General features: G+C 39.5%; 1 protein-coding gene across 1 annotated transcript in view; it reads left to right on the top strand.

Annotated features, from left to right (window-relative positions):
* The first annotated feature begins 1655 nt into the window (after positions 1-1655).
* The window catches only part of rims3 (regulating synaptic membrane exocytosis 3), a 53366-nt gene continuing 31605 nt past the window's right edge, over positions 1656-23416 (top strand). The window contains exons 1-2 of the mRNA XM_027171530.2: positions 1656-1875; positions 12745-13020. Of these exons, the coding sequence (XP_027027331.1) occupies positions 12780-13020 (241 nt within the window). The 5' untranslated portion in view covers positions 1656-1875; positions 12745-12779. The remainder of the gene's footprint in view (positions 1876-12744; positions 13021-23416) is intronic.

The raw sequence follows: 23416 nt of genomic DNA, 5'->3' as shown, positions 1-23416 counted from the left end.
ACAAAATCGACATCTTTAAGACCGATCATGTACACAAATTCATGCATGGATATGGTTAATAACTGTAAAAACAAATGCAAAAAGATTTTCAGTCAGGATGCTGTAAGAAGAACAACAGGAAACAGCATCCAGGGCAATAACTCCTAGTCTTATGGGGCATCACATTCCTCCCTGAACGCGGAGAATATGGCACTGCATCATATGGAGGAACCCTACAGGGCACTGTATCATGTTTCCACACATGAGATCCTATAAGGCACCGCATCGTATATACAGTACTCACAGGACATTACATTCTGTTTCTTCTGACACACAAGAACCTTATAGGGCATGTTTCACATTTCCTTATATCTAGGAGAATCCTATAGGGCACTGTATTACGTTTGCTCTCCCCTACAGGAACCCTAAAGGGAACTCTTATAGTGTTTTCTCTGATAAGGAGGAACCCTATTAGGCACTGCATCAAGTTACCTATAGGGCACTGTATTATGTTTGCTCTCCCCTAGAGCAAACCAACAGGGGAACTTGTTTGGGAACAAGTAGAGGACTGATATAAGGCTTGCAGCATGTTTTTTCTTACATGTAATAATCTTATAGGGCATGAATAATGTTTTATAGAGGAACATATATGACATGAGACATAGGAAGCCTATATATAGGTCATGAATTGTGTTTCATTGCATGTATCTGCATCAACAGAGCACTTCATCACACTTTATTCCACTGTAAGTGTACCCTGAAGAGCACTGTGTGGTTGATTTTTTTGACCACAGAGCACTCGCATGACCATGCGTATTGTAATACATGCTGTGTTCCGATATTTCTCATTCTAAATAAATAGCAATGTTTTGTTGTTTACTCATTGCACACAAACTTTTATTGTAGGAAGGGTGAAAGGGTGATAGGGAGGGTGAAATGGTGATAGGGAGGGTGAAATGGTGATAGGGAGGGTGAAATGGTGATAGGGAGGGTGAAATGGTGAATGAAACATAAAATGTCTTTTTAATCCAAAACTTTGGACGGAGTTTTTAGAGGCTGACGATGCGGACAGAAGGAAGACGTAGGCAAAATTTTGTTCCTTTTCACCCTGCATATCTTAGCGCGCTCCTCCCTAGAAGAAGAGAGAGAGCGAGATGAGCCGAGTGGCGATGAGACAAGAAAAAAGAGAGAGAAAGAGTAGAGAAAGAAGTGAGGAAGGGAAGTAGAGAGGAAGAGGAGAGAAGGGAGAGAGACCAGGAGTAGAGTCGAGAGGAAAGTAGAGAGAGAGAAAGAAAAGGACAGAGAAGAGAAAAGTAAGTAGTATAAAGAATAATTGAGAATTTGGGAGAGCAAGGTAGAAGGAGAGAGAGAGCGCAAGTAGAGAGAGAAGAGAAGTTAGAGAGGAGATAAGAGTGAGGGTGAGGATCAAGAGAAGTTGAGAGAAGAGAGTAGAGATCATAGAGCTGTCGAGATAAGGAAGCATATAACTCTTAAGCACAAAAATAAAATAACCCAATTATCCCATCACAACTACCCTATCCTTCGTATCTCTATATCTCGCTCTTCTCTCTCTCTCTCTCTCTCTCTCTCCCCTATCCTTCTCTCTCCCCCCCTCTCCTATCTTTTGCTCTCTCTCTCTCTCTCTCTCTCTCTCTCTCTCTCTCTCTCTCTCTCTCTCCCCCACCCCTCCCTCTCCTTTTCTCTCCCTCCTCTCCCTGTCTCCCTCCCCTGTCTCCCCCCCTGTCTGATTTTGCGGCTGTAACTCTGCGCGTCTCAGCCACACGGCAGCATCTAACCCGGAGCGCACAGTGAGGACAAACTCTACATAATGACCTGATAACCACGGGGCGGACTCACAGCTTCCTCTGACGATCCGCTGCAGCCTGCTTTTCACCGGTGAGCGCGCGCTCCTCAGCTTCACATGCACAAATTAGATGAGATTGCTGTTTTTTTTTGTTTGTTCATTATTTATTTCTTTGTATCCTTATGATTGAGCGTTATTAAACAAATAGTTATGCTGAATGTTCATTTTTGTCCATGTGTTACTTCTCGTGGCTCAGGCGTGGCTGTGCATGTTATGATGGGTATACATATGCAATGCACTCTGCAGCATTTATAAACAAAATATATATCTACTAAATTATATATATATATATAAAACCATATGAAACAAACAAACATCTTGCTGCATTCCGGTGGGTTAATACTTATCAGTGATGCACAATATGCAATGCGCAATAGTTTGTCTATTTCTGGTGACGGTTTGTAAGGCTACACTTGGCACTGTTGTGTTTTTCCACAGATCCTCTTCGCATGTGATTTCATTTCCTTCTGTTCTCCTGCGCGTTCATTTGCATCCTGGGCTGAATTGAATTCACACACACACACACACACACACACACACACACACACACACACACACACACACACACACACACACACACACACACCTAGGATGTGCATATCACATGCACGTGCATAAGATGCATTTGCACAAGATAAACACTGCAAAATCCTTCAATTCTCAATTGTGTGTTTAAACGCACCAGAATAATACTTTAAGACTGCAAGCATTGTTTTAACATTTTAGGTTTTAATTTAAGAAGTTTTTTGTTTCTTTATATTAAGACACACACGTTTTTTTTAAGCTTTAGATTAGACGGCGTAGTGTGATGGTCAGCGGGTGATGAAGGGATGGTGTATAAATGCTGCTTGATTTGCTCACCATGTCCTTTCAAGCCCTCTCCTGTTTGTGTCACCATCTGTTTCCTAAAAGCTTCAAAATGAACACTGAATTTTAATAATGACCACTACAGAGGGTGGAACTAATGCCGTTGAATAAATCACTTGCATTTCAAATGTGCAGTTTTTTTTTTAACAGCCGAATAAGCAAATAATTCGCGCTCACATGAAAGTGCATTTCATCATGTTATGCAGTAGAACTGACCTCCATGTGACATCACGCATGTGTAAAACATATGAAAAATTGACTTCACAGTAAATGACTCAAATTTAACCAAGTGTGAAAATTCATTTATAATGTGGGGAGAAAAAAATCACATCACAACCCAGAAAATGTCAAGTGGTGCAACCGCACATCGATGAGAAGTATTATGTTTTAAATAGGTTATTTACTATAAAGAATATCTATAAATGAAGGGTTTTTATTGCGTTTGCAGTGGGTTCACGTTGTTTCATTGAATTAAACGTTTAAATACATGTTTGCTCTGGTTGCACTATTTGACTGAGTGGTTGTGAAACCTGACTTTTCAGGTTTTAATTCTGATTAAACAATCATACACCTTGACATCCATATAAACCTTTGCATTGAAATAACACTTATACCTAAATGAAAACAAACAAAGAAAACACTATTAAGACAATAACCCGTTCTATTGGTTGTCTTGGTGGTGGTAGCACATGACATGGAAAATTCAACCAGATAAACCGTTCCCATTGCCATCACAATTTATTCAATATTTGTAAAAATTACTTTAAATTAGCTACTGGATGTGTCATTGTGTTATTAAGGCCACTCATGAGCAAGTTTTCTAGAAATTTCTTTTAGTTTTGTTTTCAATTTTCAGTCGAATTATTTTAAAGCTTCCAAGCTTTCAAACATAAAATCATGCAAAGCAAATGAAATTAAAATTGTATTTGACAAAATTGCCTTTTTGATATGTTAATAATTACACGGTTTTGACTACAGGATGCAAAAATGGTGCAGTGAAAATAACATTCATTTATATAAGAGGGATATTTAGATTAATGTACAATATGTTGTGCATTTCATAAATTAGATTATGTATAATTAGAATTTTGGTCACGAATATATGTCATGTCATTCACTTGTACAGGAAACTAAGCGGCTTTCAAATACCTGAAATACCTTTATGCTGGAAAACAGGATAACGTACAGAACGTACATAGAAAATATTACAGAAGCGAGGTGTTAATTACAGGCTTAATTAGAGGCGGGAATCTATAATCTGGTTTAAAAACAATCAGCTTCACTTATACACAATCATGTGTATGCTGTTCTTCCTGGCACAGTTGTGCATGGCTCTATAAAAATACCAAATATTCCATATTTGTTAAAATCATATAAATGCAAAAGAATTTCTATGGAATTATATTAACTTCTTGATGTTAACAGTCCCTGATTAGCTGTCATCCACCGAGCACTAATTAACACACGGCTCATGTTATATGTACTCGTGCCTATCTTTACGCTACTAACAGTGTGTGAGGATCTGAAGCATGGTCCTTATTGCTGGTTGGTCAGGTCACTGATGCAGTTGGTGCTATATTTGTGCGTTCGTTGCAGCATTTGTATTCAGGATCTGAGGTCCTGAGATTCTTTATTACGGCTTTTTTGTAGAAGTAAATGACTTTATGAAGTGCTAAGCGCTAAATTGTCTTCCATCGTTTTAGTACGAACATGACTTGCCTATTGGCTGCCTTTAATATTAATAGACAAACTAATTACAGTAATTACGCCTTTCTTCATGGTAATTTTCATTAACGTCCGTACTTGCGTTTTTGTCTTGGTTTGGTAATCTGATGATTTAAGCTAAACGCTTTTAACTTTATACCTTATTAAAAGGTAACACACTTCAGACAGCTGATGCATAATCCTGGAGAACAAGTTTGGCTTATCAGAAGGTTGTTAGTTTGAATCTTATGGCCACTATCCTTCCACTGCTGGACTTTTAGAATTCAAGCAAAGGCTAAAATTTTGTTGTATTTTGTTGTATGTGTTCACAAGACGTGCCTACATTCATAAGGGGCCATTTTACTGATATTCAAACAGCCACTACAAAACAAAAGCAAGCAAAATCTTTCAGACATGACGATGTGAAGGTTTCCCAATACAATGACAACCAGTGTTGTATAAAGTAAAAGAAAGCAATACTTGAGTAAAAGTACAAGTATCGTACTGGAAAAAGACTTTGGTAGAATATTAGTCAGGTAAAAGTCTTAAAGTATCTGATATTTACTGTACTTAAGTATCAAAAGTAATTTTCTGATATTTAATGTACTTAAGTATTTGAAGTAAAATTTCAGTGATTTTCGGTAGGTATAAGAGGCGCTTCATCCGGTAGGAAGAATCTTTCATTCCAATGTACAGAAACATTTCTTGCAAATACGGCCACGGGTGTATAACGTTATCTTCTTCACCTTGTTCACCAATATCGTCGAGGTGGCCGTCTACGATAATGGGAGGTCCTCCAGTAGGTGCTTCGATGGCGGTTTCAGTTGTGCTTCCGTCTCCTTTTGGCAACATTACGCTGAAATAGAACGTGCGTACTTGCGTAATGCAATCTAGGAGCAGTGATTCACCAAACCTCCCTTATTACAGTCGCACACTATTCTTCCGATTTTATTTTGTAGTAACGAGTAACAAAGATGCTTAGTGGAAATATAACGGAGTAAAAGTATACATTTTATCTAGTAAATGTAGTGGAGTAAAAGTGAAATTTGACAAATTTTAATAGCGAAAGTAAAGTACAGATACGTGAAACTTCTACTTAAGTACAGTAACGAAGTATTTGTACTCCGTTACATTACAACACTGATGACAACCATGTTCTGATGCAGAAGTCCTTTTTATGTAAATATGTTTCAAAATATATTATTTGATGGACTGTTAGTTCATTGCGGTTTTCAAGATTGTTGAGGAAGTGGGCGAGGCATCTGATCCTGAGATTCTCGCCAGTTTGGGATTTGTTGGTGTATCGTTAAATGTTGATGTGATTCAACTCAATTCTATTCGCATTGCCTTTTTAACAATAGACATGAGCTGTGTCCCAAATGACACGTCTAGGATATGAATTTTTAGTAAATAGAAGTAGAAGTTTCCCAGTTGACGGTAGATGACCAGCGCATGTTACAAGAGGTCGCTAGCTTTAGCAGAATATACAGAATTTATGAAATGTTGAAAAATAAAACACAAAATGAGCCTGAGCTAAATTTAAAGACTTCTGTGAGATGTCATCGGCCATCTTTAAAATGTTTACATACCCAGCACCTCTCTTCCTCTGTCTAAGCAAATCTTCCACTGTTGAGTGCATGAAGTGTCCAACATTCCAGACTTGTTTTTTTTCTGATAAATAAGTGCATCATCCGGTGCTTAAAGTGCACTTCTTCTTCTTCTTCTTCATTTTTTTTCAGAATTTACAAAGTAAACACCATACTCTCAATATTTGTAATAAAAAGTATGCGATTTGGGACGCACCTACGGTCACAACGCAGCTTTACAGAAATGTGAATGTAGAAGCCAAACTTTTGGGATTTGTTGAAGAAAAACTCTAAAAACTCCATTAGGAAGAAACCTGGAGAGAAAGCAGATGCCAGAGAGAGACCAAACTTCATCCCATCCACTGTATTGTTTTTATCACACAGCTCATTGGAAAGCTTTACTCTGATTGGAGGACTGTTAGCAGCTCAGGGAAAGCCCTAATGCACATACATTTATTCTTCTTCTCTGCAGATGTACGGAACAAAAACTCGTCCTTGCACCATGGGTTAAGTCATCCTTAATTTAACGTTGTACTTGATTAACTTCTACAGAACATGGAGCAGTCGTTCCTTCGGCAGTTTCTGTTTTTACTCTCTATAAGAGTTCATGAGAAAAGAAAACACAGTTCATGTTACTTTGCAAGCCAAGAAAAAATTTAATTCCCCAGAACTTAATTAGCAATGGCGGAAAACTTACTGACGCTTAAACTGACACTGGAGACTCCTTCCATAAAAGTCATTACAGAACGCTTTACCTTCTAATGTTTTCCTTTTTTTTTTTTTTTTTTGGCGATAACATTGAAGATTGGAACAAGCGTGGAGATCGGATTCCTCCGGACCAAACAGATTTAAAAAAGAAAATCATTTAATCTTCAAAGCTTTAAATATCATTTACAATAATGACAAGCTAGCTGAAAGAGACAATAAATTTAACCCAGGATGTTGATTTTATTAGCGGTTCAATCCACTAAGTCGAATCGTTGGAACTAAATTGTCTTGTGCTGTGTTTATAGTAAAGGTGAATAAACCCCTTACGAGCACTTTAACACTCCACTCCTTTGCAGAACACACAATAAAAAAAAATGTGTGTGTGTTTATTTTATTGCCACCGGCATTGCCTATAAGTTTAAACTAGGTCTGAACTTTTATTGTGTAAGTGAAATCAGTCTTATTTCTGTAGCTTCCTCTTTTAATGTTCTCTCACAATTTTTATAGTGTCGCTTATCAAACGTGCGAAAGGACAGTAAGAGTGATAAAAAGGCGAGTAGATGAGTGCGGATAGATTTATGAAGAAAGTGTGTGTGTGTGTGTGTGTGTGTGTGTGTGTGTGTGTGTGTGTGTGTGTGTGTGTGTGTGTGTGTGTGTGTGTGCACGCATCTTTGATCTGAATTCTGAGCTGAAGTGCTTTTAGGCTTTGGCGCCATAGACCTCCAGGTTGGAAATAAATCACTCTGCCTTGCTGACTGATAATAATCATAAGCACGAGTCGGCGCCTCGCTTACTTGCCTTTGAAATGAAAATCTAATGTAAAATAGCACATTTTATCATAGCAATGAGTTCAGGCCGCGTCCACGTGTGTGGTCCTAATAGCTGTAAGTGAAGGAGAGAGAGAACTTGAGAAGATGATCAAAGGACCAGGGCAAGGCCATACACGCCGTTATAACTCTGTTATATAGCTGTTATAACATCCCTACTGACGAACACTGAGAGATAGGATGTCTCCTGTGCACTTTTTACAAATACAGACCATGAGACAATTCAAATGACTGAATATTAAAGGTGGGGTCTCCGTTGTTTGAGAAATGCTTCAGAAAACTTACTTGGGCCGCCAAACAAAACAAAAACAAAACTAACGTGTAGCCAATGAGCAGAAAGGGCGTGTCTTGTCAATATGGGCAGAGAGAGTGTTCAGTGCGCATGTGTGACATTAGCAGAAAGCGGTTTTAACATTGACATGGAGGATAAAAACACGTTTGACGTGTAAAAACGTGTTTGTTTTGGTGATTTCAAATGTCAACATTGGCTTTCAAACAACGGAGACCCCAACTTTAATTTTTTATTAACAACTCTAAAATAATCACTGAAAATAACCAATAAGTTTTGCTCTCTAGCAGTTTAAAAAACTAATACAACAAAAATACCAAACTTTTTTTAAAATTTAATTTCAATTACTTTTGATATTTTTCATTCATTAATTAATTTCCACTCATTTCAGTTCTTACACCTCAGACAAATTTTTAATTCATTTTGCATCTGTTTAAGTTTGGCTTCTGTTCCACTTTTATTAACTGCAAATTGAACAGATGAAAAGGAAAAATCTGCTCTATGATGTGAAATGCTTCATGTTCCCAAGTGGAGGAGCCTAAATCCAGGGGAGGTGAAGAGGTCATCATTATTCACAGGACAGAATGACCCAGGCCATTCATCACTGTCCTGTTATCCCAGTTCCCCTCACACACACACACACACACACACACACACACACACACACACACACACACACACACACACACACACACACACACACACACACACACACACACACACATCTTAATGTGGATCTCTGCTCACCACCGAGGCTCCTGATTCTGGCCTGAGATAAGATAAGAGTGTAAAAACCTGAACTGAATGACTCGACAGTCTGAGACGTAATATTTCTCATGCCTCCTTGGTGTAAACAATCATCACACCTTAGACTGTGGGATAAAGCTTCATTGTGAAATTATATAACTGTAGCAAAAAGAAGTTATTTATTTATGATGATTTGTATTATTTACCTAAAAATATTTGTAGAATTTGTACTCATCAGTCTGAAGGGGGTGTGGCATGTCTGCCCATCAGTCATAATGAAGGAGGTGTGGCCTGTGTGCTCATTAGCATAACAGAGATGTGGCCTCTGTGCCCATCAATCATAATGGAGGAGGTGTGGCCTAGCCGTGTGTGTGTGTGTGTGTGTGTGTGTGTGTGTGTGTGTGTGTGTGTGTGTGTGTGTGTGTGTGTGTATTTCGGAAGTGAGGACAGCTGCCTGTTCAAACAGATTACTTCAGTTTGCTATCTTTCTTTTGCTGGAGGGGAAGGATGGAGTCCTAGCTAATGAGGCTCGGCTAGCTGAGTCAAGCAAACTGGGTTTCGGTTGTGTGTGCCTGTGCCTGTCAGAGTGTGAGTTCTGCTTCACACACACACACACACACACACACACACACACACACACACACACACACACACACACACACACACAAAGTGAGAATGAGAGCTGGGTGATGGAGAACACCAGGCATGATCACTCAGCAGGTGTTTTTCAGTCGTCTCTCAGCTGAGTCATGGCAAATGGCGAGAATAATGCAGTAACACACACACACACACACACACACACACACACACACACACACACACACACACACACACACACACACACACACACACACACAGTGTTGTAATGTAACGAAGTAAAAATAAAATTCAAATAAAATAAAATAAAAAAATAAAAAAATAAAATAAAATTCATTACCGTACTTAAGTAGAAATTTCACGTATCTGTACTTTACTTCGCTATTTAAATTTATGTCAACTTTCACTTTTACTCCACTACATTTCCGAGATAAAATGTATACTTTTACTCCGTTATATTTCCAATAAGCATCTTCGTTACTCGTTACTACAAAATAAAACCATAAGAAATGTATGCGACTGCAATAAGGGAGGTTTGGTGCATCACTGCTCCTAGATTACATTACGCAGCTCTGCACGCTCTACGGAGAAGCACAGGTACACGCAGCGTGCACGCGCAGTCAGAGCTGGAGGCGTTTATCTATAACGTTAATCGGCGGAAAGCCGCAAAGACGGCAACCAAAAGCAGGGAAATGTCACTATTCTTATTACCAGAGTTGTGGCACAAACAAAATATTAATGCAATATCAATACTAAATAAAAATAACATTTATTGATTTGGTCTTTGTCTTGTGAATATTAGTTTATTAATGACTGCATTCATTGGACACACTGTTTGTAGAGAATGCACACATACATGAACTGATCTGATTCAAGACTGGCATCATTACATCATGCATAAAATTTTGTTGTCCATTTTTGCCATTTAATAACACCATAACTTTTGGCTTACTATGTAGTCATATAATATATAATATAAAACTTTTCTTGTTTTAAATTCTCACTGAGGGCTAAAACCCCTAAAGATGAAACCCTGGAACCGCCCCTGATCTTATGCCTACCGAAAATCACTGAAATTTTACTTTTTACTTTTACTTCAAATACTTAAGTACATTAAATATCAGAAAATTACTTTTGATACTTAAGTACAGTAAATATCAGATACTTTAAGACTTTTACTTGAGTAATATTCTAAAAGGTGACTTTCACTTCTACCAAAGTCTTTTTCTAGTATGATACTTGTACTTTTACTCAAGTATTGCTTTCTAGTACTTTATACAACACTGCACACACACACACTGCACGCACACACACACACGCACACACGCACACACACACACACACACACACACACACACACACACACACACACACACACACGCAAACACAAACGTTCAGCATATTAGCAGTTTTTGTATAGTTGTTGCTGGAGAATGTAATTTAGTTGCAGCATGTTCTGCCTGTGTGTTTACAGCTGTAATTGGTATGATGAATTGCACCCTGGATGCCTATAGAGTTCTGGTGCAACCTCGGTTTATCACACACACACGCACACAAACAGACACACACCCTATTGTGTTGGAGGTGTCTCTGTGCAATAAGCCTGTATGAGTGTTGACAGTGGAGCATTCCTGTGTGTTAATAGTGGCATGACAGTGAAGAGCTTGAGTGAGCTGGCAGCATGCTGAACACACACACACACACACACACACACACACACACACACACACACACACACACACACACACACACACACACACACACACACACACACACACAAGCACAGTTTAGAGAGTGAGAAAGAGAGAGAGAGAGAGAGAGAGAGAGAGAGAGAGAGAGAGAGAGAGAGAGAGAGATGGATAGATCAAGCATGTGAGAGATGTGGAGGAAAATTACTCGAGGCATAATGTTTAAGGTAACAAATAGAAAAACGAAACAGATAAAGAGATACAAAGACCTGGTTAGACTTCACAAGCTCATTAGATGAATTTTTAAAGAGTTTTTCTGTAAACACAATAAGGGACACAGGTCTGAGGATAGGGATTGGCTCATTATTGTAACGCTGGTATATTCAAAACACAGGAAGTCATTAGGTGGTAAATTCTTGAGGCTGCAGAGGCTTCCAGAGGCTTTCTGTGTTTTTAAATAAAATATCTACATTACTGTACTTTGCTCACTAGACACTCTGTTCACAATGTGACTCACCAGAGTTGGCTTCAGGAGACATACAGTATGGCGTGTATCGTAACGAGGTACCGTCACACGAAGATGTAACAATAAAAGAAGGTGAAATGAAAATGACAGAAAAATGTAACCTGATGTAGAGAGTGTAGAGTTTTGAGTATTTGTGCGTTCATAAGACCACAACAGGTACAGGATCCAGGTTAGAGAACCAGTCAGGTTCTCACAGGCCTGCTGGAAATGAAGGTAAACCAATTACAACATGGTGCAGTTGAAGATGAAGCAGCAAAACTAGTTGTTCTTGAGGACACCGGTACTGTGCTGAGGTGTCGTTACTGTTTCTGTGGAATATGCATCATTTTGTGTAAATTATGCTGTGTGTGTAACTGTTTAGGCAATTTTCTTAGGAAATTAGGAAAGTGCTAAAACAGCAAGCAGTGTCTCTGGCTGTGTCTGGAGAGAGAGAGAGAGAGAGAGAGAGAGAGAGAGAGAGAGAGAGAGAGAGAGAGAGAGAGAGAGACAGAGACAGAGAGAGAGAGAGAGCGACACACACACACACACACACACACAGAGAGTGAGAGAGAGAGAGAGAGTGAGAGAGAGAGAGGAGAGAGAGGAGAGAGAGAGAGAGAGAGAGAGAGAGAGAGAGAGGGAGAGAGGGACAGGAGAGAGAGAGGAGAGAGAGAGAGAGAGAGAGAGAGAGGGAGAGAGGGACAGGAGAGAGAGAGAGAGAGAGAGAGAGAGAGAGAGAGAGAGACAGAGAGAGAGGGACACAGAGAGAGAGAGAGAGAGAGAGAGAGAGAGAGAGAGACACAGAGAGAGATGGACACAGAGAGAGAGAGAGAGACAGAGAGACAGACAGACAGAGAGAGAGTCTGAACAAATAAAGCATAAATCTGAGCATCGGTACTGAATGTAACACTCGACAGTCGACAGAGCATCTTACATCCTTACAAACTTTTAGTTTCCTGTGACAGGTTAAAGGAGCTGTTTGTAATTTCTTTAGCCTTGTGATATGAATCATGAAGCCCCCATTTATTTGCCAATTATTAACTAAATCATTTTTTCCACGAGTAATTTTCTTCCAATATTCCTATGAGAAGAATCTCGTATGATGTTCGAAACTTCCTTCCAAGATGCAGATTGAATAAGTGGATAAGATGAAACCACGTTTAAAACCAGCGTTAAACAGGAAATGGGAACTAATTGCTCGGAGGAATTATTTTAGTCATTTGTTTGGATTTGTTGCTTTACTGCGTCACAGCGATTTATTGTAGAGTCGAGAAAAGCTCGTTCCAAAGATTGCACAGTCGCTTTGTCTTTTTTAAAGTGGAATTACTTAATTCATTGAACTTGTCAGTTTTATTCATATCCTCTTCTCTTCTCTCTCGGCAGAACAAGTTCCCTGCCTACAGGCCACATACAGGCTCATGATGCTCAGCGGTTCAGTGGACGTACCCAGCCCAGGGGGCATTAGTGTGGCATCGGGCCGCAATGTGATACGCAGCTCAAGCATCAGTGGCACCATGTACAGCCTTGAGAAGAGCCCGTGCAGCACCGTGCCTGACACTGGAGGGACTAAAAAACGCCGCTCCAGCCTTGGGGCTAAGATGGTGGCCATCGTGGGGCTTTCACAGTGGAGCAAGAGCACACAGCAACTCAACCAACAAGGTAAGACTGCACTCTTCATCTCATCTGGCCGTTTGAGTCGTTGAGTTTTATAGGCAGTTTTATACTCAGATTTTTCAGCTAGCATAACTAGCATTCGCGAGTAGCTGTGTTTATTTTTAAATAAACTGTGTTTAAAATTGTAGTTTATTTATATGTTTAATGTCATTTTATGATCATGTAAAATATACAATTATGATTAGCCAATTATTGTGAATTATTAGAGCTCACATCTGGGTTTGTGTGTAGATTTCTCACTCTGTTATCCATCATCATCATCTTCATCTTCCTTTTGTCATGTCCTTGCTTTGTCCTCGTCCGCACCTGTCCTCTTACGGATTTACAGATTAGTGTGACAACACGCTCTTTATCTTCCTCTGTCTCATTATCCTCTCCTTTCATCTTCTTAGTCTTCTCACCACATCCTCTTCTACCTCTCATTAAACACCTTCTAGTTCCTCTCCTTCATTCTATCCTCCTGTATCTCTTTTCAGCAGTCGCTCTCAGACGAGCTTATTTCCATAGACAGTGGAAAAGCGTGTTATAATTGGTGTAATGTTGCTGCATAATGTTTGCTTTATGTTTACAAGGCACTTCTGGTGTCTCGTCATCGTATATCATTGATCTTCTTCGTCCGTAATCCCACACGAGAGAGCACAGGACTTCTTTTGAGAGTCTCATGTAATCTCAGCTTCTTGCAATTCATGTATTTTAATTCTTTAGCTTTTAAACACATATTTGAATTAATTTATTGATCGTTAATTTTGTGGTCTCGAGTGTAATATAACATGAACAGCTCGTGAGTCAGGTTCTGGTACTGGCCAACCTTCTGCTCTACCAGAGTGAGTCACGCTGAGTGTGTGTGTTGTCAAGCTTGGCAGTGAATCAGTGCTAACCTTGACTTCTCCTTGGTTTAATCTTACACAGAGGAACCTGTGTGGTGAACATCTTGTCTGGAGGAAGTTGTTGTTCTGATCCTTGTGCTTTTTAGATTTATGCTGCGTGATGGTGATGGAAATTTTAGTTATGTGTGAAATAATTATACAGAGTGGGTAAAGCACATACACATGGTGAAACTGTCACAGGGCCAAACATGACACACTTCAAGCCAGCAGTGTCATCCGTGACCCACCAGGGGATGAGAGAGAGAGAGAGAGAGAGAGAGAGAGAGAGAGAGAGAGAGAGAGAGAGAGAGAGAGAGAGAGAGAGAGAGAGACTGATCAGTATTTACCAAACTACAATACAATAAAACATGCAGACTTTGATTAATTACCTCCTGATAAACATTTAGTCATGATTTTGACTTCCATCATATGAGTCATTTATGTTTGTATTACCGTAGTACTTTAGCTTTTTGGCTTGGATAAGTTCTGTATCTGTTTGAATTACACACTTATAGTTAAAGATAGTAGTTCATTATCACAAAAAAAACCATTTAATTATTTTATGAACCTTTGACTTTTGTTTTGAAATATAATAATTCAAATGAAATAAATTTAGATTTTAAAGAAAAAAATCACTTAATCAATACACACAAACAATCAAACAAATAGTTTATTTCTAGCATTAGTGCAAACATCACTACAGACACATTACTGTTTGTGGGAATCGCACACACACAGCAGATACAGCAGAGAGAGGAGATTAGGTTGGAAAATGTATAACTTTAAAATGTGCATTATATAAGGAATGAATCAGGAATGAGTTGGATTGGGTGTACACACAAACGAACACAATGTAGCACGTGTTTTTAAAGCCAGTCTTTTGCGGTGAGTGCCTTAAGAGACGAGTAGACTATAATGTTTAGTGGTATATAAGGGAGCTACATCTGCATGCCACCCGCCTCTGTCTCCATGGCGACAGCAAGACTGGTCCCAACGAATGCGCCAGTCAAAAAGATCTGTCAATATTCTCATCCTGCTAATTTTAGCTTTTTGGCTTGGATAAGTTCTGTATCTGTTTGAATTACACACTTATAGTTAAAGATAGTAGTTCATTATCATAAAAAAAACAACCTTTAATTATTTCATGAAGCTAAAATGCTAAAAATAAATAAATATAACTCGGACATAATAGGCAGAAAAATATAGAACTTGAAAATTTTAAAAAGACATTTCAGTAAATGTGTATAAATGAGTTTTTCTTGTGTGAAAGCCAACGTAAAAAACAATAATACTTATAAACTATAAACCTTTGACTTTTGTTTTGACTGGGAGGTGAAATAAAATTCAAATGAAATATAATAATTCAAATGAAATCAAATTACATTTTATCCATCCATACAATTTCTACCGCTTATCCGGGGCCGGGTTGGGGGGGCAGCAGTCTAAGCAGGGACACCCAGTGCACGCTGAAGGTCCTGATTTGAAGAAGCCAACAGGACAACATCATTTGCAAAAAGCAGAGACGAAATCCTGTGGTCCCCAAACCAGACTCCCTCCGGCCCCTGACTGCGCCTTAAAATCCTGTCCATATAAATAATGAACAGGACCGGTGACAAAGGGCAGCCCTGCCGGAGTCCAACATGCACTGGGAACAAGTCTGACTTACTGCCGGCAATGCGAACCAAACTTCTGCTCCAGTCATATAGGGACCGGACAGCCCTTAGCAGAGGGCCCCGGACCCCATACTCCCAGAGCAGCCCCCACAGGTCACCACGAGGGACACAGTCGAATGCCTTCTCCAGATCCACAAAGCACATGTGGACTGGTTGGGCAAACTCCCATGAACCCTCCAGCAACCTGGTGAGGGTATAGAGATGGTCCAGTGTTCCATGACAAGGATGAAACCCGCATTGTTCCTCCTGAATCCGAGGTTCAACTATTGGCCGAATTCTCCTCTCCAGTACCCTGGCATAGCCTTTTCCGGGGAGGCTGAGGAGTGTGATCCCCCTATAGTTGGAACACACCCTCCGGTCCCCCTTCTTAAACAGAGGGACCACCACCCCAGTCTGCCAGTCCAGAGGCACTGTCCCCAACCGTCACGCGATGTTGCAGAGGCGTGTCAACCAAAACAGCCCCACAACATCCAGAGACTTAAGGTAACCAGGGCGGATCTCATCCACCCCCGGTGCCTTGCCACCAAGGAGCTTCTCAACTACCTCAGTGACCTCAGCTTGGGGGATTGACAAGTCCACAACCGAGCCCTCTGTTTCTGGTTCCTCAGTGGAAGACATGTTGGTGGGGTTGAGGAGATCGTCGAAGTACTCCTTCCACCGTCTGAGCATGTCACCAGTCGAAGTCTGCAGATTCCCACTCCCACTGTAAACAGTGTGTGCAGGGCACTGCTTCCCCCTCCTGAGGCCCCGGACGGTTTGCCAGAATTTCTTCGAGGCCAACCGATAGTCCTTCTCCATGGCCTCACCGAACTCCTCCCAGACCAGAGTTTTTGCCTCTGCAACCACCCAGGCTGAAGCTCGCTTGGCCCTCCGTTACCTATCAGCTGCCTCCGGAGTCCCCCGAGCCAACCAGGCTCGATTGGACTCCTTCTTCAGCTTGACGGAATCCCTTACTACCGGGGTCCACCACCAGGTTTGGGGATTGCCGCCACGACAGGCACCGGACAATGGAAGTGGAGAACATGGTCCACTCAGACTCAATGTCTTCAACCTCCCTCGGGATCTGGTTGAAGCTCTGCCGGAGGTGAGAGTTGAAGATCTCTCTGACAGGAGACTCTGCCAAATGTTCCCAGCGGACCCTCACAGTACGTTTGGGTCTGCCAAGTCTGTCCAACTTCCTCCCCTGCCATCGGACCCAACTCACCACCAGGTGGTGATCAGTTGACAGATCCGCCCCTCTCTTTACCCAAGTGTCCAAGACATACAGCCAGAGGTCAGATGAAACAACCACAAAGTCGATCATTGACTTCCGACCTAGGGTGTCCTGGTGCCATGTGTACTGATGGACACCCTTATGCTTGAACATGGTGTTCGTTATGGACAAACTGTGACTAGCACAGAAGTCTAATAACAGAACACCACTCGGGTTCAGGTCGGGGGGGTGTTCCTCCCAATCACGCCCCTCCAGGTGTCACTGTCGCTGCCCACGTGAGCGTTGAATTCCCCCAGTAGAACGACGGAGTCCCCGGTCGAGGCACTTTCTAGCACCCCTCCCAGAGACGCCAAGAAGGTCGGGTACTCTACACTGCCATTTGGCCCATACTGCCACTGCCATTGGGCCTGGCTCCAGGGTGGGGCCCCGGTTGTGCCATATCGGGTGACGTCATGGACCTTGCTTTAATTTTCTTCATAAGAGGTTTTTGAACCGCTCTTTGTCTGGCCTGTCACCTAGGACCTGTTTGCCTTGGGAGACCCTACCAGGGGCAGAAAGCCCCAGACAACATAGCTCCTAGGATCATTCAGGCATGCAAACCCCTCCACCACAATAAGATGGCGGTTCAAGCAGTACAAACAAACAAATAGTTTATTTCTAGCATTAGTGCAAACATTATATTGTATCTAAACATCCACCATTTTAAACTTGCAGTGGAACCAAATCCTTGTTTTCTCCCTCGTTTAAAACTCAACGTCGTGTTACTATATGCAGTAAAGGTCACCGTGCAGTATGTTCTATAGCAATAGTGACGCAGGCAGTAAGTGGAAGGCTGTGAGTTCAAACCATTAAACAAGCTGAAAGTGAGGTAATGGGCCTTGTTTTTACACTGAGCTCATGTGTAAAGCTCTTAACCCTCTGTGCTTTGATTAGATTCTCACATTCCTCAAAGGAGCAAATGTGAAACAGTAAATATGTGACTCGGCAGCGCGCGGTGGGGCACGGCCTCGTGGGAGAGCGGGGAATGAACACTGAGATGTTTTTGTGTAGTGAATAGTAATCAGTCCGTCTCTGTAAGAAAGTGTAGCGTGTTCCTGCACCTGGTGTAGCATCATTCAGGATAATCAGAACTAAATAATAACTTGAGTATTCCTTCTGTTCTGGCTACCAGTGGGATACTGACACATGTAGAGCTCTACTGCAGACTAATATATTATAATAATATATATTACTAAAAATAGGAAATATTTCTAACAGTTCTATAATTGTAATTACATTAACACATGCACTAATGTTCTGCTCTTCTGCTTCATCTAATACAGAAAATAAGATATTAAATATTTTTTATTGAATAGATGAAGAAAAGGAATCATATCGAACCCTAAATTGAGTTCGGAGGAATCGTTTAGAGCCTTGACATCTCTGTGTTTGTTTGTTTGTTTAAGAATAGGGAATTTGTTTTACTTTTTACTTGTTTGTTTACCTTTTATATATATATATATATATATATATATATATATATATATATATATATATATATATATATATATATATATATATATAGTTAGAGCTTTTACCTTGACACAGTTTTATTTGTTTTTTTGTTTGTTTGTTTATCTATTGTTTGATAGTTTGCCTTAACATCTTCATATTCATTTATTTGTAAGTTTGTTTATGTCTATGGCAATTTTGTTTAAACCTTTGCCTTGGCATTTATTTGTTTGCTTGCTTATTTGTTTATCTTTTTATTTGTTTGCTTTCTTGTTTAGGTATGGAGTAATATTTCAGAGATTTGCTTCGACATCTACATTTTTATTTATTGTTTGTTTGTTTGTTTGTTTGTTTGTTTATGTCTGTCTGTCTGTGGGCATTTGTTTAAAACTTTACCTTGACATTTGTTTGTTTGTTGATTAATTTATTATGTCTGCTTGATTATTTAGTTATAAAGTAAAATCTTTACAGCTTTGCATTGAAATCTACATATTCATTTATTTGTTTGTTTGTATGTTTGTTTAAGTTTATGAAAATTTGTTTAAAGCTTTGTCTTGGCATTTATTTGCTTGCTTGTTTGTTTTTTTATTTTTTTATTTGTTTGCTGTTGTAAATTTCTGTTTTTGTATGAAATTTGTAAATATTTTTAGAGCATTGCCTTGACATTTATTTATTTATTTATTTATTTGTTTGTTTGTTTGTTTGTTTGTTTACTTTATATTTATTTATTTATTTGTGTCTGTGGTCATTTGTTTATAGTTTTACCTTTTTATGTTTGTTTGCATTTGTTTGTTTGTTTGTTTATTCATTTATTATGTCTGCTCACTTATTTATGGAGTAATGGAGTAAAATTTTTACAGCTTCGCATGGACATCTACTTATTTATTTATTTTTTGTTTGTTGTTTGTTTATGTCCGTGCTCATTTGTTTAAAGCTTTGCCTTGATATGTGTTTATTTGTTTGTTTGTTTGTTTGTTTGTTTTGTTCTATTATGCTTGCTTATTTAGGTATGGAGTAATACTTTTAAAGCTCTGCCTTGACAGTTCTAGATTTATTAATTAATTTGTTTGTTTATTTTTGTTTATTTATAATTAAGACACAATCTTGCTCAACAGTTCAACAGTGATTTTCTAGCAGTCCTGTGCTTTGAACTCATAACTTAACCATGAGTTAGGACTTAATAAACCTACGTCCGTGACTTCCTGCAGTTTGTTAGTGAGCTAGTGGAATACTTTAGTTTATAATATAATTTAATGATTGAAGTCATTTCTGTCTGACACTTTTTTAAAACCACATAAATATTAGAAAAATGCAGCTGCTTTGCTTGTCTGGACTCTTCCTTTCTCTCTCTTTTGCTATCACTCTTCCTGCAGTTTAAATTGGTTTGTCTCAGTGACCTGGGTTTTTACTCTGTGTCTGCTCGAGGCTGGTTGACCTTTCCACAGTCTCTCAAGTGCTGCCCAAAGGTTACAGAAGCCCAAGGGATATCTGGCCTATCTGTGATTAACCTGTCTGGGCCATTGGAGCCTTGGCCTGATTTCTGTCTGCTCTTACACTGCTCTACATTTCACTTTGTCACATATCCATTCGGGCTTTGTGTAAAACTGGGATTAGTGAACCTGCACCATTTTCCGTATTAGTCTGTGTATAAAAATAATAAGACTTTTCATAAAAGTACAGAGTGACTGGTGCTTTTTGTCTACTAAACAATCAGATTGAAGGAGGACAACGAATCAGTAGGGAAGATAATGCTTATAAGTAAGCCAATATGAGGAACTTGAGATATTCTAACATTGAGATATTAAGTCCAGAGGATGGTTCTGAACCTGATCCATCTCACCTGTGGCCAGAAACATAACCCACACGATGCCGTACAGCATGCACCCATACAGTACATTAAACACACATATCCAGCCTGAAGCACATATATGTCTCTCTAACCCCTGGACATTTGGTTAGGCTCCACCCTGGTACGAGGTGTTGGATCAGGTCTGACTACTTCCCCTGGAGGTTTAGTTAGAATCCACACAGGTAGGAGTTACTCGATCAGGTCTGAGTCCTTCCCCTGGACTTTTGGTTAGACTCCACACAAGTAGGAGGTGCTGGTTCAAGTCTGACTCCCTCTCTTGGACTGTTGGATAGATTCCTCTTAAGATACAGGTGCTGGGTCCAGTCTGACTTCACCCCCTGAACTTTTGGATAGACTTTACACAGGTAGGAGATCTGGATCAAGTCTGACTCCTTCCCTGGACATTTGGTTAGAGTCCACACAGGTAGGAGACCTGGATCGAATCTGACTCCCTTCCCCTGGATGTTTGGTTAGAGTCCACACAGCTAGGAGACCTGGATCTGGTATGACTCCGTTCCCCTCAACATTTTTCTGTAGAGAAGGATACTTGAGCCTGAATCTTAACAAAAAAGCTGTTCTTAGAATGTTTACTCTCCAACTTTGGAGCAGTACAGTAAAATAAATAAAATAAGTAAATACTGTACATCTGCTCACATTCGTGAGGGTTTTGCAGTGCATCTTTTTTCTCACTACAGACACATTACTGTTTGTGGGAATCGCACACACACAACAGATACTGTACAGCAGAGAGAGGAGATTAGGTTGGAAAATGTATAACTTTAAAATGTGCATTATATAAGGAATGAATCAGGAATGAGTTGGATTGTGTGTACACATTAACGAACACAATGTAGCACGTGTTTTTAAAGCCAGTCTTCTGTGGTGAGTGCCTTAAGAGACGAGTAGACTATAATGTTTAGTGGTATATAAGGGAGCTACATCTGCATGCCACCCGCCTCTGTCTCCATGGCGACGGCAAGATTGGTCCCAACGAACGCGCCTGTCAAAAAGATCTGTCAATATTCTCATCCTGCTAACGAAGGGTGCCTGCTAAATTTAGAAGCTCTGTGAAAATGGTGACAAAGATGAGACCATGCTGCTCTAAAATGTCACACAAGCACACACACACACACACACACACACACACACACACACACACACACACACACACACACACACACACACACGTACATATTCCACAAGATTTTTTTCACAATTCCTGATGTTATCATAATAATCTTGGCTGATTTTACACTACGTTCAGATTTAGTTCATGATAACTTCTTAGATTACACTTTAAGAAAGCCTTTAAAAAAGAGTACTAAAGAGCAAGCTGACTAACTAAGAGGGCTAATATAGTGTTTATGCTGTACTACTTTAAGTCTCATTTGACACAGGACTGCTTCTTGTTCTTCAAAAAATTCTGAATCCAAAAAAAAAATAATAATTATTTTCTATTTATGTGGCAGGTTCTAGAGCTAGATAGCAGTCAGCATTGTGAACTTCTGTCAGAAATTATGTCAGCTGATGTAAACTCCTCTTAGAAATCTTGTCAGATTAGTGCATGTTAAAGTTAGAATTGTGAGTGTTAACCTTTATGTACATAAACCATAATATAACCTGAAAATCCACTCAGAAAATCCTGTCCTGTTAGCATTGAGATTGTTAGCTGTTATGAATATAGCATAAACTCCTCTTAGAAATCTTGTCAGATTAGCACGTTAGCATTAGCTCTAAGATTGTTGACTTTTATGAATTTGAGTGAACATACCTCACAGAAATCCTGTCAGCTTAGCGTATTTTAGCTAACTGAGTAGTATAATCCTTGAGATTGTTAAATGACCTAAAAATCTTCTCAGCAATCTGTCAGGTTAGCACATCCTAATGTTAGCATTGTGAGTGTTCCCCTTTATCTGCATACCTCACTAATATTAGCTTTGATTGATTGTTTACTGTATGAATATAATCTGAAAATCCTCTCAGAAATCCTTTAATGTTAGCACCCATTAGCATCAGCACTGAGATTATTAATAGTTATGAATGTTATTTAAAAACAATCGTCTTATAAATCATGTCAGATTTATAAGACTTGATAAGATCATTGAGTTGATCATAAATCCAACCTTAAAATGTTCTCTGAAATCTGCTGTGTGAGTGTTTTTATATGGCTTTACTGTAAATGATACTTCAGTAGGTTTATTTTAAGTAGAATATTTGCACTGTAATTTCATGGTCTATCTGTTTTTATAGTGTTCTCTCGACTTCACCTTCAGATGATTTACACCAAGTGTAAATAGTCCAAAAAAAACATAACCCTTGAATCAGTTTTTTTTCTATCTAGTGTAAATACAGTGTCCTAAGGAGAAGTGATAAAATAAACGTAATTCTCTCTGTCTGTACCATGACTTTAAAGGTTTTGATGTCATTCATAAAATGAAAAGCAGGATTACATAGTAATTTACTGTATATATCACCATGGTGATTTAAATTCTCAAATCTGATTGGTCGGGAGGTGTTGATTGATGTCCTGTAACAGTAGCTCTTATTCTTATTAGTATAGTATACTATAGTATAGTATACAGTAGTAAACACTTGATGTTATTGGAAGATACTCATCTTCATAGCGGAAACCGTATTCTAAACTTCTCACCATGTCGTTAATTTTGCTGCGGCAGCATCTTATTGGTTAATTATATACGACTACAACTACACTTAAATCAAAAAGTCCCTTTGTTCCCCTTTTTTAACCTCAGCCTCTTGCCTTGATTCACTTGTGGCAGTCAAGGTGTAAAATTAAACAGGCAGACAACATAACGATCGATATATTGATCCAGAGGTCAAAGCAAATGTCAACAGCATTCCACATCACGCTGCAGGCAGCCGTAAGGTTTCAGCAGAGTCCAAACGTTTCTGTCCGCTGCCAATTCATGCTAAAACTAATGCAAAATTATACTTTACACAAACGCAAACAGTCAAAAAGTATCCTCATAACAAAAGGACATCAATGCTCTTGAGTGAAAAAAAAAGTTTCATCTAGCAGTCTAAATTATGCTATCATTTGCCCCTTGAGGGATCCTTTAAAGGTTAGAAGCAGAAACGTACAACCTTTCAGAAAAGGTTCCTTTTAAAAGATCCATTTACCAGCCCAAGGAGAGGTGAGACTTTTTCTTACCAAGAACATATCTTAGGGGGTTTTTACACCTGGTCACTTTATGCATTTTCTGTGATCCGATAGCTATCCGTAAAAAGACCAGGTGTAAATGCCCTCTGAAACGTTTTCGAGACGGAT

Source organism: Tachysurus fulvidraco, chromosome 7 (assembly GCF_022655615.1).
Source record: "Tachysurus fulvidraco isolate hzauxx_2018 chromosome 7, HZAU_PFXX_2.0, whole genome shotgun sequence".
NCBI classification, from domain to species: domain Eukaryota; kingdom Metazoa; phylum Chordata; class Actinopteri; order Siluriformes; family Bagridae; genus Tachysurus; species Tachysurus fulvidraco.
This window is presented reverse-complemented; position numbering and strand designations above follow the sequence as displayed.